The sequence below is a fragment of the Heteronotia binoei genome, chromosome 15, assembly GCF_032191835.1.
Source record: "Heteronotia binoei isolate CCM8104 ecotype False Entrance Well chromosome 15, APGP_CSIRO_Hbin_v1, whole genome shotgun sequence".
Classification (NCBI taxonomy): Eukaryota; Metazoa; Chordata; class Lepidosauria; order Squamata; family Gekkonidae; genus Heteronotia; species Heteronotia binoei.
In genome coordinates this window covers 35,197,690-35,219,194 of record NC_083237.1, presented here as the reverse complement: position 1 = coordinate 35,219,194, position 21,505 = coordinate 35,197,690, and the positions used below count along the sequence as shown (strand labels likewise).

The window sequence follows — 21,505 nt, the reverse complement described above, 5'->3', positions numbered from 1 at the left end:
TCTTTTCTTTTCTTTTCTCTGGAGCCTATTAATATTTCTTACTGTCCACCATCATTCCCTTCGAATTTTCAGTCCTTTAAAATGTACTAACCAGAACACTTTCAACAAAGAGCCAGTCTTCCCAAGGAAAGAAACACAATAAATTCCTGACAACGAAATCTGAGTATTAAAACAGAACAATCACCTTTCCTCATTTCCTTACCCAGGTTCTTCTAGACAAACATTCGTTCTGTGCTGGTGTCGACTTTTCAGGCACTCTGGCGTTTTTTCGTCACAATGTTCCTCCTAACTGAGACCCTTCGTGAGACCGTCTACTCGTACGCTGGATTTTCTTCTGATCTGGAGTAAGAGAGATATAAATTTTAGCCATGGAACTTCACAGCCACGACTGGATGCTGTTTTTGCAAAGGAAGATCCATCCTAGCTACAGCCGCAGGTGTTGATCCACCGAACCTCTCTCCTGGGGACGAGGAGGAATAACTCCTCCAAGGTGGGAATCCCAGTGTGGGATAGGGGGAAGCCATGCGTTGCCGGCGTCGCTCCCAGGCATCCCTTGAAACCCCACAAGAAGATCTTTTCTACCAAACCTACTACAGCTTGAGTCAACAGTACCCACTGATCCTCCTCTTGCTGGTCATTGTGTTGGGCATCTGCTTAGCTCTCATTGCAACGTCTTTTGCCAGTGGCAGGGTAAGTGCCTTCTGGGAAGCGAGGGAGAAAAGTGCTGATGAAAAACTTTTAAAAAGAGAGGGGTTAGGTGGTTAGGAACTGAGAAGACCATAAAGGAACTGCCTGGTGTTCAAGTCACCTGGTGTTCAAGTGCCCAACATTTGTTGTTCAGTCGCACAGTCGATTTTGACTCTTTGCGACCCCATGAACCAAGTCACGCCAGGCCCTCCTGTCTTCCACCATCCTCCGAAGTCTGCTCAAATTCATGTTTGTTACATCAGTAATGCTGTCCAGCCATCTCATCTTTTGCCATCCCCTTCGTCTTTTGCCTTCTGTCTTTCCCAGCATCAGGGTCTTCTCCAGAGAGTTCTCCCTTCTCATTTGGTGGCCAAAGTATTTGAGCTTCAGCATCTGACCTTCCAGGGAACAGTCAGGGTTGATTTCCCGTAGGACTGACTGATTGGATCTTCTTGCAGCCCAAGGGACTCTCAAGAGTCTTCTCCAGCTCCACAATGCCCAACATACAACTGGAAAATGATACTTAAAAGGACAGTCAAAAGGAATGAAGGATTTATTTATTAATGTTAGAAAAGTGAAGGACTGTACGCTGTCACCTGCCTCAGATTGCAGGAAGTGCCCATAGATTTAGTCTGATAGACAGGTCAGGACACATGGAGCATCCTTTCCTTCCTGTTCTCTGATCCCATCCCTTTGAAGTAGAATGCTATTTGCAGGGACAGGATTCCTTCCTTTCTGCTTGACACCTCTCTAACCCTCACACACAGACAAAAAAGGACCATTCTGCCTCCATCTTTGAACAATGGATGCTGGGGCACACTTCTCTGCACCCACATTCACCCTAGATCCTATCTCTATCTCTCACCTATGCTGTCTAGAATGGAGTTCCATATAATAAAGAACTCGTATTAGCTTTGAATTTGACAACTGGCTCTGTGTAACTTTCAGTCAGCTAGCAAACTCAGTATAAAAGCTTTGCTGCATGGGAATGCCTTACGTGCTGTACTACATTGATAGTGATTCCTGGCTGTACTAAAACCAGAGAAACTAACAACTAATAGGTTGTATATCCTGCCTTTGCTCGTGGTTCAAGGAGGCTTACCAGAATAGGTTAACACCAAACCAAAAATAAAATAGCAAACCCCAGATCTCTCCCCTCTTAAAAGGTGGCTGCAGATTCAAAACTATTCAAAAGCCTCGGGAAGCAGGTCGGCCTTACAGCACCTCCTCAGATATCTCCAAGGAAGCCCCCCTCCCTTCAAGGATCTCATCCCCTAAACCCAGAGCAATTATAGAAAAGGCCCAGGCTCTAGTCAGGACACCCTAAATCAGGGGTGGCCAAACTTGCATAAAGTAAGAGCCACATAGAACAAACATCAGATATTTGAGACATGAACGTCAGATGTTTGAGGGAGGGAGGAAGAAAAGAAAATAGATGGGGAGAGGTGAAAAGAAAGCAACTTTAACTTTAAATGCATTCTCCAAGCTGGCCAACAGGGCAGTGGAGGCTTCAAGATCCACACAATATGTATGAAAGAGCCACATGTGGCTCCTGAGCCACAGTTTGCCCACCCCTGCTCTATATGGTGGGACAGCCAACTGAGGGCTGCCCAGTGACCGTCATTAGCTTTTATGGGTTTTCATTTAACAGGAATTCGGAAGATTTTATGAAATTAAGAGTGGAATGAAAAGAGTGACTTTCCCTTCATTCTCACATACAACTGGGACTTGGGGGTAGAGGGGTTGCCCAAAGAAATGGATTCATAGTAGGTTCTGCGCTAACAATAGGAAGTGTTCTTTCATGAAGCATGTCAGCACACATGAAACTGCCTTGGAATGAATCAGATCCTTGGTCCACCAAGGTCAGTACTGTCTACTCAGACTGGCCGCAGCTCTCCAGGGCCTCAGATGAAGGTCTTTCACATCACCTCCTGCCTGATTCTTCAAACTGGAGGCACCAGAGATTGAACCTGGGACCTTCTGTTTGCCAAGCAGGTGCTCTACAGATTCCATAATTCCCAGTGGGGAATTATGGAATCCACCAATACAAGATGGCTTTTTAAGAGGATTATGCAATTTGTGGGGTTTGCTGCTGCGTGCTGCGATGATGGCTGTTGGCTTAGATGGCTTTAAAAGATTAGACAAATCCGCGGCGGATAGATCACCCAGCACTGATTATCCGCAGTAACTAGATGTTGAAAGGATGTACGGATGCTATTTCTTCTGTCCTGCACTTGCTGCATCCTTCCGATGATCCATTGTGAATTTTCAGGAACTTTGTTTGCGTGGAGGGGTGCATGATGTGCTGTTAGCCCTTTCCAGCCCAGATTAGAAAATAATGGATCAATTAAATGGCCTTTAATATGATCCAACAGGGGTCTTCTGAGTAGCTTTTTTCGGGGGGACGATAGCAACACGGCTGGTGTGATCATTGCACAGTCGGAGAGCAATTTGCTTATAGGGGAGCACAGGGCTTTTTTTTGTAGCAGGAACTGCTTTGCATATTAGCCCACACCCCCATGGTGTAGTCAATCCTCCAATAGCTTACAGGGCTCTTAGTACAGGACCTACTGTATGCTCCAGGAGGACTGGCTCCATCAGGGGGGCATGCCCTAATATGCAAAGGAGTTCCTGCTACAAAAAAAAAAAGCCCTGGGTGAGCACCTTTGCTGCAGCAGCGGACCGGGACTCTAGGAAGGATGGGAGCAGGGACTCTTTGGAAGGGAGCAGACTGGATGCTTGATTTACAGGGAGATTTCCTGGTGACCAGGAACAGGCATTACTAGTGTTGCCACCCTGGAGATCTCCTGGGATTACAACTGATCTCCAGGTGATAGAGATCAGTTTACCTGGAGAAAATGGCTGCTCTGGAAGGTGGACCCATACACCATTAAAGTCCCTACCCTCTCCAAACAGATAAAAGGAAGTACTTCTTCACCCAAAAGGTGATTAACACATGGAATTCACTGCCACAGGAGGTGAGGGCAGCTACATGCATCGACAGCTTCAAGAGCAGATTGGAGAAGCATATGGAGCAGAGGTCCATCAGTGGCTATTAGCCATAGGGTATAGATGTCTGGGGCAGTGATGCTCTGTATTCTTGGTGCTGGCGGGGAGGCAACAGTGGGAGAGCTACTAGTGTCCTAGTTCCACTGATGGACCTCCTGATGGCACCTGGGTTTTTTGGCCACTGTATGACACAGAGTGTCGGACTGGATGGGCTGTTGGCCTGAACCAACATGGCTTCTCTGATGTTCTTATGGCTCTGGGGCAAGTGATGCTCTGTATTCTTGGTGCTGGGGGGGCAACAGTGGGAGAGCTACTAGTGTCCTAGTCCCACTGATGGACCTCCTGATGGCACCTGAGTTTTTTGGCCACTGTGTGACACAGAGTGTTGGACTGGATGGGCCACTGGCCTGATCCAACGTGGCTTCTCTTATGTTCTTATGTGACACAGAGTGTTGGACTGGATGGGCCATTGGCCTGATCCAACATGGCTTCTCTTATGTTCTTATGTGACACAGAGTGTTGGACTGGATGGGCCACTGGCCTGATCCAACATGGCTTCTCTTATGTTCTTATGTGACACAGAGTGTTGGACTGGATGGGCCACTGGCCTGATCCAACGTGGCTTCTCTTATGTTCTTATGTGACACAGAGTGTTGGACTGGATGGGCCACTGGCCTGATCCAACGTGGCTTCTCTTATGTTCTTATGTGACACAGAGTGTTGAACTGGATGGGCTGTTGGTCTGATCCAACATGGCTTCTCTCACGTTTTTAAACCCAACCTTCCTCAGGCTCCACCCCCCAAATCTCCAGGCATGTCCCAACCCAGAGCTGGCCACCCTAAGCTTCATAACCAAGGTTTGTGATTCTGCTAGATCCTTGGGGGCTTCTTGACTCAAACCCTTCATCAGCTGTGGAATATGGCAGCAGTTCCCCAATGCTGCTATCAGTTTCCAGGAGGAAGCAATGGGAGAGCTGGTTACCATTTTGGGCACCACCAAGGTGAGTAACCCCCACAACTCTGGCATGTAGCACCACAGGAGCCACTCAGCTTGGCTTCTTCCAGGGTCATTTTTGCTTCCCAGGCTACTCCCACCTACGGGGCATTGCTCCACCTGGAGCACTGATTGGCACTAGCTAATCTTGGACATTGGCTTTTTAAGAACAGGAGATTCTTCTTTAGAACAGGACAAGTTTTGTTTTTGTTTTTTTATGAAAATGGCAGAAGATGATGATGTGAACCTGGTTGCCAGCCTCCAGCTGTGGCCTGCAGAGCTCGGCAAATTGCAACTGATCTCCAGTCTACAGAGATCAGTTGGAGAGCCAGTTTGGTGTAGTGGTTAAGTGTGCAGACTCTTATCTGGGAGAACCGGGTTTGATTCCTCACTCCTCCACTTGCACCTGCTGGAACGGCCTTGGGTCAGCCATAGCTCTGGCAGAGGTTGTCCTTGAAAGGGCAGCTGCTGTGAGAGCCCTCTCCAGCCCCGCCCACCTCACAGGGTGTCTGTTGTGGGGGAGGAAGGGAAAGGAGATTGTGAGCCGCTCTGAGACTCTTTGGAGTGGAGGGCGGGATATAAATCCAATATCTTCTTCTTCTGCTCTGGGGAGCACGCCTGTTTTGGAGGAGAGGTTGTCTCTGTGGCATCGCATTCCCACCCTTCCCCAAGCCCTGCCCTCACCCAATTTCCAGGAATTTTCCAACATGGAGTTGGCAACCCAAGATGTGACGTATCCAATCTGCAGGCCTTGAGTTCAGCAGAAGTTCACAGGAGCATAGCTCCTGAACCTTTCTGAGGGTTCCCCCTCCTCCTCCCCACCTACCTACCTTGTCCATTGAATAACAATCCCTGGATTAGGAGAGCGGGCAGCCAGCCAGCCACCAGGAGCTTTGCCATATCCCCAGCAGCCCTCATTAACCCCTAGCGAAGCCTGCACCACTCTGTCTCCACTTCTTATGTCATTTTGGGTGGTGGGTGGCTTGCTGGCCTTTTGACTATGGGGGGAGGCGGCCAAGGAGAGCCCCAGGTGAGTGAGGCCTGCTTGGGCTGTCTGGATCTCTAGCCAGCCCAAGCAGGCCTCGCTAACCTGGGGCTCTCCTTTCTTGCATCAGGTTGCTTTTGGCTTGTGAGGGGGGCAACATATGCTAATGAGTTATGCTAATTTGCTCCACCACTTTTTTTCCCTTCAAAATGACCTCTGCCAATCTGCCCAACTCTGCCCACTAGAGATTCCTTTTATTGGCCAATGGTTCAAGAGCCTTGTCTCCTTTCTTTTTGAGGGAGCCTCATTTAATTGCAATGGTCAGAGCATTGTGGGTTGCTTAAAAGAGTTAAGTGCTAATTGATTCTTTATTTGAGGAAAACAGCCATTATAAGAAGGTAAGCCCTTCAAAACTGAAACATCTCTCTTCTTATTCACGTCATACATTTCTGGTGCTGAACACTGGTTGCACAGACACTTAAGATTGGCAACAAAGGCTGTAGATGTTCCCATTGTTCTTGAGGAAACAGTCAAGTTTTCCATTTGCTTCTTTGAGCCTTCCCTGGCAACCCTTCCTAGTGTTTAAGGCATTGAGAGTAGAAGAAGGAGAATATGGCTGCTTGTATTAACATTAAGGAACGTACTCTGGCAGATTAGGAGGGTGAAGGATGGCTGGAAGGAACAGCTAAGGACAAGTGGAATTCTAGCAGGAGCTCCTTTGCATATTAGATCACACACCCCTGATGTAGCCCATCCTCCAAGAGCTTACAAGGCTCTTTTTTGTAAGCTTCTGAAGTAGGGTTGCCAATCCCCAGGTGGGGGCAGGGGATCCCCCGCTTTGGAGGCCCTCCCCCCGCTTCAGTGTCATCAGAAAGCGGGGGAGGGGAGGGAAATGTCTGCTGGGAACTCTATTATTCCCTATGGAGATTTATTCCCATAGAAAATCATGGAGAATTGATCTGCGGGTATCTGGGGCTCGGGGGAGGGCTGTTTTTTGAGGTAGAGGCACCAAATTTTCAGTATAGCATCTACTGCCTCTCCCCAAAATACCCCCCAAGTTTCAAAAAGATTGGACCAGGGGGTCTAATTCTATGAGCCCCAAAAGAAGATGCCCCTATCCATTATTTCCTATGGAAGGAAGGAATTGAAAAGGCCCTTTAAATGTGATGGCCAGAACTCCCTTTGGAGTTCAATGATGCTTGTCACAGCCTTGATCTTGGCTCCACCACTAATGTCTCCTGGCTCCACCCCCAAAGTCTCCTGGCTCCACCCCCAAAGTCCCCAGATATTTCTTGAATTGGACTTGGCAACCCTATCCTGACGGATTGGCTACATTAGGGTTGGGTGGCCCAATACGCAAAGGAGCTCCTGCTAGAATTCCACCCCTGGCTAAGGAGCCACTGAGGGGGTCCCCGTTCCACCTCTTCCCATTCTCCCAATTTATGGAGTCGTTTTGCAAAATGCTGCTCCCAGTTTTGGCTCCTTTCGGCCTGTACGGCTTAATATTTTATGAATCGATATACTCAAACAGATGAGATTGGAAATCACACGGTCTCATTCAATCGATAAGAGGCAAACTGCAAAGGGGCGCAGACTCAAGCTGCCTTGGGGCCGTGCCAGGCCCGTAGCTACAACGGGGCCCGGAAGGGGCCGGGCCACTCCATTCAACACCCCCCGTCCATCTGTATGGCCCCTCCATCGGAGGGCCTCCAGTCTGCTCCCTTTGCTCGCCGCCACTTGCAGTCGCTCGGAACGAGTGCAGCATTGCTCAAGAGGGAGACGAGAGCTTTTTATTATTGTAATTGTGGACACTTCCAGCGTCTGGCACCAAGAGGCTCTTGAACCGGCTCTGCGCTCTCCCCCCACCCCCAAGTTAATCATGAGCTATCTGAAGAAAGTGGACGCACAGCCCGGCCTCTCTTTGATTTTCAGCTATCTGTGGGATGGACAGATTTTTTTGAGGGAGGAGAGGGCAAAGCAGCATCTCAAGTACACTGCCTCGGTTTCCCCTGTCGGATTGCCAAGTCCAACTCAAGAAATATCTGGGACCTTGCGGTTGGAGCCAGGAGACTTTGAGGGGGGTGGGCGGGTGAAGCCAGGAATAAGAGTGTGACAAACACCCCTGAACTCCAAAGGGAGTTCTGGCCATCACATCTAAAGGAGCTGTGTTCCTTTTAAATGCCTTCCCTCCATTTGGAATAATGAAGGATAAGGGTACCTTCTTTTGAGGTTCATAGAATTGGACCCCCCTGGTCCAATCCTTTTGAAACTTGGTGGGGAGGGGTTGAGGAGGCTATGCTGAAACTTTGGTTACCTCAAACAACAGCCCACCCAGAGCCCCAGATAGCCATGGATCAATTTTCCATTATACCCTATGGGAATTGGTCTCCATAGGGATTAATGGAGTGCCCCGCAGGCATTTCCCTCTCTCTCCCACCCACACACTTTCTGATAACCCTGAAGTGGAGGGAGGGATCCCCTGTCCCCAACTGGGGATTGGCGGCCCTATTTCCCTGGCTCGGTGCAGAGGATCCCCAGAGTTGGGGAAAGTGCCTATAAGTCAAGAAGCTGCCCGGGTTTTTATTTTATCTTTTATATTTTGACATCGTTTGTGATGTCATTTTGAGCCCTGTACCCCCTCCCCCGCGCCCCCCGCCGGCCCTTTCAAGAGAAGCTAAGGACAAAGAGAAGTGTGGAGCCCTGCTTGATCCTTGGAGATAAGCAGAGCAGTGCCCAAATTGAAATTGTATCCCTAGGTGAGCTGCCTGAAGAAGGATTCTCTGAAAGTGGACGGAAGCAGCAGTCTAGCTGCAACCACACCAGTTTGGGAACTGCAATCACACCTGCATTGGACTTCAGGAAGTCCTACGAACAAAGAAAATCATTGTATATTGCCAAATGGACTGTAAAATAATATCAAATTAATATGTGAAAAATATTTAAATTTTTGTTTTCAATATATAATAGGGTTGCCAAGTCCAATTCAAGAAATATCTGGGGACTTTGGGGGTGGAGCCAGGAGACACTGGGGTGGAGCCAAGATCAAGGCTGTGACAAGCATCATTGAACTCCAAAGGGAGTTCTGGCCATTACATTTAAAGGGACGGCACACCTTTTCAATGCCTTCCTTCCATACAAAATAATGGATAGGGGCACCTTCTTTTGGGGCCCACAGAATTGGATCCCTGGTCCAATTTTTTTAAACTTGGGGGGTATTTTGGGGAGAGGCACCAGATGCTATACTGAAAATTCGGTGCCTCTACCCCAAAAAACAGCCCCTCCAGAGCCCCAGATACCTGCGGATCAATTCTCCATGATTTTCTATGGGAATAAATCTCCATAGGGAATAATAAAATTCCCAGAAGACATTTCCCTCCCCTCCCCCGCTTTCTGACGACCCTGAAGCGGGGGGAGGGCCTCCAAACCGGAGGATCCCCTGCCCCCACCTGGGTAGGGTTGCCAAGTCGAACCCCAGAAATATCTGGGGACTTTGGGGGTGGAGCCAGGAGACACTGGGGTGAAGCTAGGGGGAGGGGGGAAATGGCGCCGGGGAGCGTGGCAAGCCGCCCTGCAGCTGCCGCCTCTTCTCCGCTCGCCGTGCTGCTGCTCCGAGATGGGCTCAGCCTGAGCCCATCTCGGAGGAGGAGCCACGGCGAGCGGAGAAGAGGCGGCTGCGGCGCGGCGGCCTCTTCTCCACTCGCCGTGGCTCCTCCTCCGAGATGGGCTCAGGCTGAGCCCATCTCGGAGCAGCAGCACGGCGAGCGGAGAAGAGGCCGTCGCGCCGCAGCCGCCTCGCCCGCTTAGCCTCTGGGGTGGAAGCGGAGGGGGGGCGTGAAGGCAGGCCGGGAGCGTGGCGAGCCGCAAGTCTGGGTCCTAGAAGGGCCCGGATTCGTGGCTCGCCATGCTTCCGTCTCTTGGCTGCTCCTCCGAGATGGGCTCAGCCTGGGCCCATCTCGGTGGAGCAACTGCGGTGGGTGGGGAGGGGGTGGCAGCGGTGTGGTGCGGCGGCCTCCGGGCGATTCGCCATGCTCCTCGGCGCCATTTCCCTCCTCTCCCCCCGCTTCCATTTTTTTGGGGAGCGGGGGAAGAGGGTGGAAACCCTGGGGTCCCCTGCCAGGGCGGGAGGGTTGGGAAGCCTACACCTGGGGATTGGCAACCCTAATATATGTATTAGTTGAAGCTCTCAAAGAGTGTTCTAAGTTATATACTTTACTCATACTTGTGAGTTCTCTGGTTTCACGTCCTTGAAATGGCAGCTCCTGGGAGAGCTCTCTCAGCCCCACCTACCTCACAGAATGTGTCTTTTGTGGGGGAGGAAGATAAAGCAGATTGTGAGCCACTCTGAGATTCAGAGCGGAGGGCAGGGTATAACTCCAATATCATCTTCTTCTATCTTGCTTGTAACAGTGGCTGGTTAGATTACATAGGGAAGCCTACAAGTAGAACCCACAAACAACGGGCCTCATTTGTTGACCCCCAATATATGGGAGTCAGAGGCTCTGAACCCTCAGGAATTAGGCATGCCATTCCCTAGTTGGGGGCGGAGGATCCCCTTTTTGGGTGGGCTCCTGCCCGCCACCAGCTAAGCTGACAGTGGGGGAAAATCCTGCCCCATACACGACATGCTGATGTCATGCGGAAATGATGTCATCATGTGGGCAGCATGTTTTCTGGGCAAAATTCTGTGGTTTGAACGCAATTTTACCATAGAGTTTTGCCCGAAAAGCAGAGTGTCACCACACAAATGTCACCGACATGATGACATCACTTTTGTGTGATGTCAGCATGCACATCCTTACTCCCCGTAAGTCCCTCCCCCTGCCAGCGCAATCACCGGACCTGGCAGCCCTTCTTGGGATCCGTTGGGTTATCGTGTCTAAAAGCCAGCAATAAACCTGTCTCCCAACTGCTTTTACATTCCTCTAATGGAGTAGAACCTGGGAAGGGCTGGGTTTGGGGTGGGGAAATTGCCTTCCACAAAATGGGTCCCTGGTGCCAAAAAAAGTTGGGGACCACTAAGAACCACTAAGTTGGGGGTAGGGACCTCTGTGGGGTATGATGCCATAGATTCTGCCCTTCAAAGCAGCCATCTCTGTAATCTGGAGATCTGCTGTAATTCTGGAAGATCTCCTGGCCTAACCTGGAGGAGACTGTCAACCTGACATGACAATGAATTCCACCCATCAACTACTCTAAAAGTTAAATATCTCTCTTTTTTAAAACAAACAAACAAACAAACAAACAAACAAACAGTTTTTATTGAATATAATACAAGATACAAAATAAAACCTTAATACAACATAAGCCACAATAATAATAATAACATTAGGGTTTGTAGAATCTTTCGGGCTCAAGTGCCGTGTTCTACTGGAGAAAGTTTTCCTTCCAGACGTTTCGTTCTCAGCTGCGGAGAACATCCTCAGTGGCGTTGCAGCCTCATGTTCTCATGAGGATGTTCTCCGCAGCTGAGAATGAAACGTCTGGAAGGAAAACTTTCTCCAGTAGAACACGGCACTTGAGCCCGAAAGATTCTACAAACCCTAATGATGTTACCAGCCGTGAAAACCTGAAATCTTTGATAATAATAATAATAACAATAATAATAATACATTGGATTTATATTCCGCCCTCCACTCAAGAGTCTCAGAGCAGCTCACCATCTCCTTTATCTCCCTCCCCTCAGATACCCACAGATCAATTCTCCATTATACCCTATGGGAATCGGTCTCCAGAGAGAATAATGGCGTGCCCAGCAGACATTCCCCCTCCCCCGGCTTTCTGATGACCCTGAAGTAGCGAGAGGGGCTCCAAACCGGGGGATCCCCTGTTCCCACCTGGGGGTTAAGCAACCAAAGTGAAACACAGATAAGGGTGGCAGAGATACAAAGCAATGCTTCCGTGTATAAATTAGTCTCAATTGTGTTTCTGACACCTAACACAAATAAATAAATAAATAAATAAATTTTATTTTTATATCCCGCCCTCCCCCACCAAAAGGCGGGCTCAGGGCGGCTCACAGACATGACTACGTCATGATTCAGTTAAAAGCAGATAAACATTATGAATACAATACAATTACATATATAGATTAAAATACATAAAAATAGGTGCTATAATTTCTGGTGTCACAATTACATATTATCAGCTTCAGTTACAACATAAGATGGCTAGAGTTAGAATGATTTTATCAAGTTAGTCTGGTCCTAATTCAAATGCGAGTTGGAAAAGAGAGGTTTTGCAAGCCCTGCGGAACTGGTTCAGGTCCCGCAGGGCTCGCACCCCCTCTGGGAGTTGATTCCACCAGCGCGGGGCCACTAATGAGAAGGCTTGCTCCCGAGTTATCTTCATTCTAGCCTCTCTTGGCCCAGGGATTTGTAGGAGGTTTTGGGAGCTAGATCTTAACGCTCTCCTGGGGATATATGGGGAGAGGCGGTCCCTGAGGTAGGCAGGTCCTCGGCCATATAGGGCTTTAAAGGTAATAACCAGCACCTTATACCGAACGCGGTAGACGACCGGTAGCCAATGCAGATCCCGCAGCACCGGCCGCACATGTTCCCACCTAGGTAGTCCCATCAACAGCCTGGCCGCTGCGTTCTGCACTACCTGAAGTCTTCGCGTTCGGCACAAGGGCAGCCCCATGTAGAGGGCATTGCAGTAGTCTAGTCTTGAGGTGACCGTTGCGTGGATCACAGTTGCTAGGTCGTCGCGTTCCAGGAAGGGAGCCAACTGCCTCGCCCTCTTGAGATAGAAGAAGGCGGATCTTGCGGTGGTAGCTATCTGGGCCTCCATTGATAGCGAGGATTCCAGTAGCACCCCCAGGCTCTTGACCCTGCGCACTGGTGTCAGTGGCGCACCGTCAAAAGCTGGCAGAGTGATCTCCCCCCCCGGTCCGTCCCGACCCACGCAAAGGACCTCAGTCTTCGTTGGATTCAACTTCAGCCCGCTCAGCCTGAGCCAGTCAGCCACGGCCTGTAACGCCCGGTCCAAATTTGTAGGGACATCACCAGTCCGGCCTTCCATCAATAGATAGAGCTGGGTATCATCAGCGTACTGATGACAACCAAGCCCATACCTCCGGGCAAGCTGGGCAAGGGGGCGCATAAAGATGTTGAACAATGTCGGGGAGAGAACTGCCCCCTGAGGCACCCCACAATGAAGCGGGTGTCTCTGGGACAGCTTCCCCCCAATTGCCACCCTTTGTCCCCGATTTTCAAGGAAGGAGGAGAGCCATTGTAAGGCTAGCCCCCGAATTCCTGCGTCGGCGAGGCGGCGGGTCAGCAGCCGGTGGTCGACCATGTCGAACGCCGCCGACAGGTCGAGCAGCAGCAATACCGCCGAGCCGCCCCGATCCAGTTGCCGCCGGAGGTCATCTATGAGGGCGACCAAGACTGTTTCCGTCCCATGGCCCGGGCGAAAGCCGGACTGGCATGGGTCCAAGGTGGAAGCGTCTTCCAGAAAATCCTGTAACTGCAACGCCACAGCCCTCTCTATAATTTTGCCCAAAAAGGGCAAATTTGAGACCGGCCGATAATGTGCCAATACGGCCGGGTCTGATGTAGCTTTTTTCAAGAGAGGGCGGACCACTGCCTCTTTCAGAGATGTTGGGAAAACACCCTCCGAAAGAGATCGATTTATAATGTCCCGTATAGGACATTTCAATTCCTCCTGGCAGGCCTTAATTAACCAGGAGGGGCATGGGTCCAGATCACAAGTTGTGGATCGTGCAGTGCCAAGAATTCTGTCAACTTCCTCCAAGCTGAGCGGGTCGAAGCAGTCCAAGGTTACATCCGAAGACACGCATTGGGCCTCAAGTTCACTTACTGCGTCTAAATTGGCGGGGCAGTCGTGGCGGAGCGATTGGACCTTATCTGCAAAAAACTTCGCAAAAGCCTCGCAGCCTATCTCCAATTCCTTAGCTTTTGGGTTGCCCTGTGGCAGTGAAGTAAGGTTCCGAATTATTCTAAACAATTGAGCTGGGCGCGAATTTGCAGATGCAATCTTGGTCGCAAAGTATGTTTTCTTTGTGGCCTTGATTGCCATCTCATAGGTCTTCATAAACTTCCTATAAGATGTTCTAGTCGCTTCGTCGCGGGTACGCCGCCATTGCCTCTCTAGCCGTCTAAGGCCTTGCTTCAGCCGGCGCAGTTCCGGGGTATACCACGGAGCCGGCTTAGTCCGAGGCCGCAGAGGACGCCGAGGTGCAATCTCCTCGATGGCTCTGGAGAGCCGATTATTCCAGGACTCAACCAGGCCATCGAGAGAGGTGCCAGAGGGCCAGGGATCCCGCAGAGCCATTTGGAACCGTTCCGGGTCCATCTGGCTCCGCGGGCGAGCCATAATAGGCTCCTCGCCTAAACAGGTTTGGGGAGGCAAGTCTACACGGGCCTTGAGGGCAAAGTGATCCGACCATGGCACCGCCTTGGCGGTTATATCGCTCACAACAACCCCGGCCGCAAAGATCAGGTCTAACATGTGACCAGCCTGGTGAGTGGGGGTTACAACAAGTTGAGAGAGTCCCAGTGTCGCCATGGAAGACACTAGGTCCATCGCCTGACTCTAACACGTTATGAAGTTACTCTAACACAAAAATATAACTGGTCTTATCAAAATAGATTTATAGTAAATGAAACGTCAGCAGGAGAAGAGAAGAAGACTGCAGATTTATACCCCGCCCTTCTCTCTGAATCAGAGATTCAGAGCAGTTTACAATCTCCTGTATCTTCTCCCCCCACAACAGACACCCTGTGAGGTGGGTGGGGCTGAGAGGGCTTTCACAGCAGCTGCCCTTTCACGGACAACTCCTGCGAGAGCTATGGCTTACCCAAGGCCATTCTAGAGGCTGTAAGTGGAGGAGTGGGGAATCAAACCTGGTTCTCCCAGATAAGAGTCCACGCACTTAACCACTACACCAAACTGGTTCTCTAAAGAAGGATAATGCCCAATGATGCATCCGTCTGAATTATCACAAAACCGGAAAACAAACAAACAAACAAATCACAATGTATACAGTTCCATCAAAACGTTAGGGGAGGGTCACAGTTCACTACTTCCATAAAGTAAATAATCAGAAACACAAAGCATAATTATTAAATATCTTTTTTTTCTGAGTGCATCTTATCTCTGGTAGATATATAACGAAATGCATGACACGTGCTTATTTATCCCCCTGGTACCTTATTGTTATACCTAATCTCCATTCTTATGCCAAAATATCCAGGTCAGTTTGCAATATTAAAAAAGCTGAAAATATGGCATGAAAAACAGACCATACAGTGCTAACGGCAGCCTACAGACCAAATTCAGCCCTGTGTAAAATCATTTAAAAACTCGTCATTAAGCTCAATGGATAATATAGTCCTTAAATAATCAGCACCATTAAAACCCCATAACGCAACTAGCGCTAAAATGGTAAAAACGAGTCAAAAGAATTGTTGCCATCTCCAGCATGATGAGGCTGCCACAACCTCTTGAAGCGAGGAGGAGGGGGGTCCAAAGTCTGAAAAAGCCCCATCCTGCATACCCAACAACCTCACCTCACTCAAGGCAGGCGCAAAGCCAAAAGCAGTGCTAGCTATTTCAGAGTATGGCAGGTGACACTGGTTCCTCATAAGTGTAGGGCTGCCAGGTTGCTTGCTGTGCTTGATGACTGTCTGGTGCTGTCTGGCACCTTAGGTACACACACACAGCCCCGCACTGATAATGTCACTGAGTCACATGGGGGTGCCCAATTCGGTGCCTCCAGAAGGCCAGCACCCTAGGTCAGGGGTCCCCAACCCTGGGGCTGTGGACCGGTACTGGTCCATGGTCTGTTAGCAACCGGGCCGTGAGTTGTATAATTATTTCATTATATATTCCAATGTAGAAGCAATAATAAGACATTGGATTTATCTCCTGCCCTCCGCTGCAAATCTCAGAGCAGCTCACAATCTCCTTTCTCTTCTTCCCCCACAACAGACACCCTGTGAGGTCGGTGGGGCTGAGAGAATTCTCTCAAAAGTTGCCATTTCGAGGATAACTCTGTGAGAGCTACGGCTGGCCCAAGGCCATTCCAGCAGCTGCAAGTGAAGGAGTGGGGAATCAAACCCGTTCTCCCAGATAAAAGTCTGTGTACATAAGCACCACACCAAAATAAAGTACACAGTTGTATCATCCCGAAACCATCGCCCCCCCACCCCCACCCCGGTCAGTGGAAAAATTGCCTTCCACAAAACGGGTCCCTAGTGCCAAAAAAGTTGGGGACCACTAAGAACATAAGAGAAGCCACGTTGGATCAGGCCAATGGCCCATCCAGTCCAACATTCTGTGTCACACAGTGGCCAATACACACACACTGCGGCTAATAGCCAGTGTTGGACTTCTGCTCCATATTTTTATCTAACCCCCTCTTGAAGCTAGCTATGCTTGTAGCCGCTGCTACCTCTTGTGGCAGTGAATTCCACATGTTAATCACCCTTTGGGTGAAGAAGTACTTCTTTTTATCCGTTTTAACCCGACTGCTCAGCAAGTTCATCGAATGCCCACGAGTTCTTGTATTGTGAGAAAGGGAGAAAAGTACTTCTTTCTCTACTTTCTCAATCCCATGCATAATCTTGTAAACCTCTATCATGTCACCCCCGCAGTCGACGTTTCTCCAAGCTAAAGAGCCCCAAGCGTTTTAACCTTTCTTCATAGGGAAAGTGTTCCAACCCTTTAATCATTCAGGTTGCCCTTTTCTGCACTTTTTCCAATGCTATAATATCCTTTTTGAGGTGCGGTGACCAGAATTGCGCACAGTATTCCAAAAGAGACCCCACCATCGATTTATACAGGGGCATTATGATACTGGCTGATTTGTTTTCAATTCCCTTCCTAATAATTCCCAGCATGGCGTTGGCCTTTTTTATTGCAAACGCACACTGTCTTGACATTTTCAGTGAGTTATCTACCACGACCCCAAGATCTCTCTCTTGGTCAGTCTCTGCCAGTTCACACCCCATCAACTTGTATTTGTAGTTGGGATTCTTGGCCCCAATGTGCATTACTTTGCTCTTGGCCACATTGAACCTCATTTGCCACGTTGACGCCCACTCACCCAACCTCAACAGATCCCTTTGGAGTTCCTCACAGTCCTCTCTGGTTCTCATCACCCTGAACAATTCCGTGTCATCTGCAAACTTGGCCACTTCACTGCTCACTCCCAACTGCCCTAGGTAATCACGGTGTTTGCTTAGTGGCAAGGCCAGCCCTAGCAGGAGCACAGTGGAGGACTGGTGTTGTGCGCTGTTATAAAAACTCCCAAGATCTCTGCGGTAAAAATCATGGAGATCCAAGAAATTCCTTGAATATCACTGGGACTGTGACATCGCTTCTGGGTCTGAAACTGGAAGTGATCTCACGGCATTGCACACGCTAGTTTTTGAAGTCTCCACCCACTCATCGCTCCCGGGGAGTGCTAGCCAGGGGCTGGAAACCCTAGGGTGAAGGCGGTCTTTCTGGATCTCTGATACAAGGCCACATAGAGCTCCAAAGGCAGCACCAAAATATTGAGCTGCGTCTAGAAACGAATGGCAAGCCAGGGCAATTGATGCAAATGGGGGGACTTTGATCCCCCCCCCCCCGTTAGCATACTGACTTCCCTCTTCTGTAGCAGCTCAAATTTTGCAAACGCTTTTGCATTACAGTAGCCTGTATGTAAATGCATGGACATGGAGGGAAAGGCATAAGCCGGCACAAAGGCACCATGCAGCACACAACCTGCCAGTTCTCTCGCTGCAGCTGCTAAGGTACATTTTGAATGGTTGCTCTCGTACGGGAGGACAATTGTGTTTTTCGAAAAGTGTCTTTTGCCCAACGAATAATTACCCTCTCGGCAGAGGACAGGCTATTTCCCAGTAAAGGGAAAACAGCAGGCAAGTAGGGCCTTCAACAATGTGTAATCACTTGTGTGCGGCGGGCTCAGGCAGCTGTTTGTTATTACAATAGGGGTGTAATAAGCATGTCTCTGTTTCCAATGGTGAAAAGTTGGTGGGTCTGGGTTCCCGCTGCATCCCTTTGCCAGGTCACGTGGCTTATCCAGGCCAGAACACTTACACGCACACACACACACACAAGCAAGTGGCGGAGGCTTGTCAATACCAGCTGCGGTTAAGAGGTTATTCCAGATAACTCTGCAGGGACACGTTTTGCAGACTGGATGAGAGTTCGTTCTTTGTTTCTATCGGCTTTTGTTTGTGTGTTCTAGACTGGGGAAAGGGGAGGTCAAACTTTTGTTGCAGTTCTGTCGCAAAGACTAACCTGTAGGAAATGCAAACCGCTGCTGTTAGAATAGCTGCTAAGGCCGACCTGTGGGAATTGCAAACCATTGCTGTTGGAATAGCTGCTAAGGCTGAGTCAGGGGAAATGCAAACCACTGCTGTTAGAATAGCTGCTAAGGCTGACCTGTGGGAATTGCAAACCATTGCTGTTAGAATAGCTGCTAAGGCTGACCTGTGGGAATTGCAAACCATTGCTGTTAGAATAGCTGCTAAGGCTGACTCGGAGGAAATGCAAACCACTGCTGTTAGAATAGCTGCTAAGATTGACCTGTGGGAATTGCAAACCATTGCTGTTGGAATAGCTGCTAAGGCTGAGTCAGGGGAAATGCAAACCACTGCTGTTAGAATAGCTGCTAAGGCTGACCTGTGGGAATTGCAAACCATTGCTGTTGGAATAGCTGCTAAGGCTGAGTCAGGGGAAATGCAAACCACTGCTGTTAGAATAGCTGCTAAGGCTGACCTGTGGGAATTGCAAACCATTGCTGTTAGAATAGCTGCTAAGGCTGACCTGTGGGAATTGCAAACCATTGCTGTTAGAATAGCTGCTAAGGCTGACTCGGAGGAAATGCAAACCACTGCTGTTAGAATAGCTGCTAAGATTGACCTGTGGGAATTGCAAACCATTGCTGTTGGAATAGCTGCTAAGGCTGAGTCAGGGGAAATGCAAACCACTGCTGTTAGAATAGCTGCTAAGGCTGACCTGTGGGAATTGCAAACCATTGCTGTTGGAATAGCTGCTAAGGCTGAGTCAGGGGAAATGCAAACCACTGCTGTTAGAATAGCTGCTAAGGCTGACCTGTGGGAATTGCAAACCATTGCTGTTAGAATAGCTGCTAAGGCTGACCTGTGGGAATTGCAAACCATTGCTGTTAGAATAGCTGCTAAGGCTGACTTGGAGGAAATGCAAACCACTGCTGTTAGAAGAGCTGCTAAGATTGACCTGTGGGAATTGCAAGCCATTGCTGTTAGAGAGCCAATTTGGTGTAGTGGTTAGGTCCGCGGACTCTTATCTTGGAAAACCGGGTTTGATTCCCCAATGCTCTACTTACAGTTGCTGGAATGGCTTTGCGTCAGCCGTATTTCTCGCAGGAGTTGTCCTTGAAAGGACAGCTGCTGTGAGAGCCCTCTCAATCCCACCCACTTCACAGGGTGTCTGTTGTGGGGGGAGAAGATATAGGGGATTATAAACCACTCTGAGTCTCTGATTCAGAGAGAAGGGCAGGGTAGAAATCTGCAGTCTTCTTCTTCGAATAGCTGCTAAGACTGACCTGTGAAAAATGTAAACCATTGCTGTTAGAATAGCTGCTAAGATTGCTATTGATTTTAAATACACTAACTAAAAACAATAGCTTACCTTTCAAAGGCAGAACTGAGTCATCCACAGATCATGGGTTCGGACCCTTCTTCCAAGACGCTTGGCATTCCTCCAACAGACTAGGAGAAGGGAAGATCAAAGTGGTGATGATTTCCTAATGCAAATCAGAGGAATCGCGGATAATTAATTTCAGCACCTCGTTTCCTGCTGTGCAGTTCCCTTTAGTTGAACACAAGGCCAGTATTGCAAACATGATTAATGAATCGTGTCTTTCCTTTCCTCTAGGAATTCTCCTCCAACTTAGACTTCCTGATTACATTATTTGCTGCTCTGGTTGTTTTTGGCCTCATCTTGGTCCTCGTGTGCATCGAGAGCATCTTTCAACAATGCACTCGTGTCTTCTCCGCTGTGATCTGGATCTGCCTTATCACCATGGGCTACGTCTTTGTCTTCACTGGAGGGGTGGTTATGGCCTGGGACCAGGTGACATACTTCTGCTGCATCTCTTTGTGGAGGGACAGAGACTTTAAAAGTTGGAATGGGCCACTCTAAGGGGCGGGATCGGTGTTTCTAAGCATTGGTCTACACGTTCTTGAAAAAAATCATGATACTACAGAAAGCAGACGGTGGGACTATATAGCTGAATGCTTTACCATGCAAAGCAGGGGTGTCAAACACATTTGTTGTGAGGGATGGATCTGACAAAAATGAGACCTTGTTCGGCTGGGCCATGTCGGGCTGGGCCATGTTGGGCCAGGCCATGTGTGTACCAATTTAAGATTAAGTAGCAGAGATATAAACTTTATAAAGGACACACCCTTTCTCCCCAAGGCAGGAGCCTCAATCAATGGAGAAAATAGAGGTTTTGCTCTGTAGTTCCTGTGCGATTGAACGAGTCTTGCAAAGCAAGCTGTTATGCAGAAGAAAGCAAGAGAGAGGGAGAAGGAAGCAGATGACAGCCAATTGCTCAGGAGGCTAATAGGAGCCCTCCAGGGGCCTGATTCAGCCTCTGGGCTGCATGTTTGACACCCCTGGTATAGGGTTTTCAAGGTGAGAGACAGTTCAGAGTTGGCTTGCTGTTGCCTGCCTCTGCATAGCAACTCTGGACTTCCTTGCAAACAGAAATCAAGTTCCCAGTCCATATGGCTGAAGTGCTACTGTTAAACTGTGTGTGTTTGGGGGGATTGGAGAAATACCCTTTCTTGGATTTCTTTTCCACAAATGGAATTTTATTCTCCCAATCCTGTTTGCACTGTCCTCAATGGCCTAGGCTACCACAGTTTCATCAAATCTTGAAAGCTAAACTGGGTCAGCCCTGGTTAGTCCATGGATGGGAGATTTCCAAGGAAGTCCAGGGCTGCACGTAAAGACAGGCAACGGAAAACCTTCAGGGTTGCCATCAATTAGCCATCCCTTGATGGCACTTCCCACCACCCCCAGTCCTGTTGCACAGACGACTGACACCAAGTCCTTTCCTCCAAGGTCTCCTTCTTCCTCTTCATCATCTTCACCGTCTACACCATGCTGCCCATCCGGATGCAAGACGCAGTGGGGGCTGGCTTGGCCTCCTCCCTCTCCCATGTCATAGTCCTGGGTGTCTACCTCTCCATCGGGTGCACGTCGCAGGCAGAGCTGGCCTTGCAGGTGAGCCTGACCCAAGAACCCTTCCCATCAAGACTAGGCTGAGGGGCTGTAGCCTAGATGTCTGTGCGGAGCAGCCGTGCATGCTTCCTGCAACATCCAGCTGGCCTACAGATCTCTAGCCTGCTTAGAGCTGCATGCATAGCATCCTAATTGGCTTCCCTACCTGAGCCCCAGATCTTTCCTCCTATAATGCCCACTGCTTATTGATGCCTCCTGTAGCATGGAACCATTTCTCCATCAGCTTGCCTGCCCTGCCTCTCAACCTGCCCACCCAACTTTTGCCCATCCCTCCCTCAGCCTGATAACCCATTCATCCATTTGGCCATCTCTCCTCCTCCTCCTCCTCTTCCTGCTTCTCCAGAGCCAGTTTGGTGTAGTGGTTAAGTGTGCCGACTCTTATCTGGGAGAACCGGGTTTGATTCCCCACTCCTCCACTTGCACCTGCTGGAATGGCCTTGGGTCAGCCATAGCTCTGGCAGAGGTTGTCCTTGAAAGGGCAGCTGCTGTGAGAGCCCTCTCAGCCCCACCCACCTCACAGGGTGTCTGTTGTGGGGGAAGGAGGTAAAGGAGATTGTGAA

The 21,505-nt window shown here is 49.4% G+C and overlaps 1 protein-coding gene across 2 annotated transcripts in view; it reads left to right on the top strand.

The window, feature by feature from the left end:
• The first annotated feature begins 260 nt into the window (after window positions 1-260).
• The window catches only part of ADCY4 (adenylate cyclase 4), a 71,580-nt gene continuing 50,335 nt past the window's right edge, over window positions 261-21,505 (top strand). For both annotated transcript variants that reach the window (XM_060256012.1, XM_060256011.1), the window contains exons 1-3: window positions 261-690; window positions 19,569-19,766; window positions 20,766-20,927. In XM_060256012.1, the coding sequence (XP_060111995.1) occupies window positions 523-690; window positions 19,569-19,766; window positions 20,766-20,927 (528 nt within the window). In that variant the 5' untranslated portion in view covers window positions 261-522. The remainder of the gene's footprint in view (window positions 691-19,568; window positions 19,767-20,765; window positions 20,928-21,505) is intronic.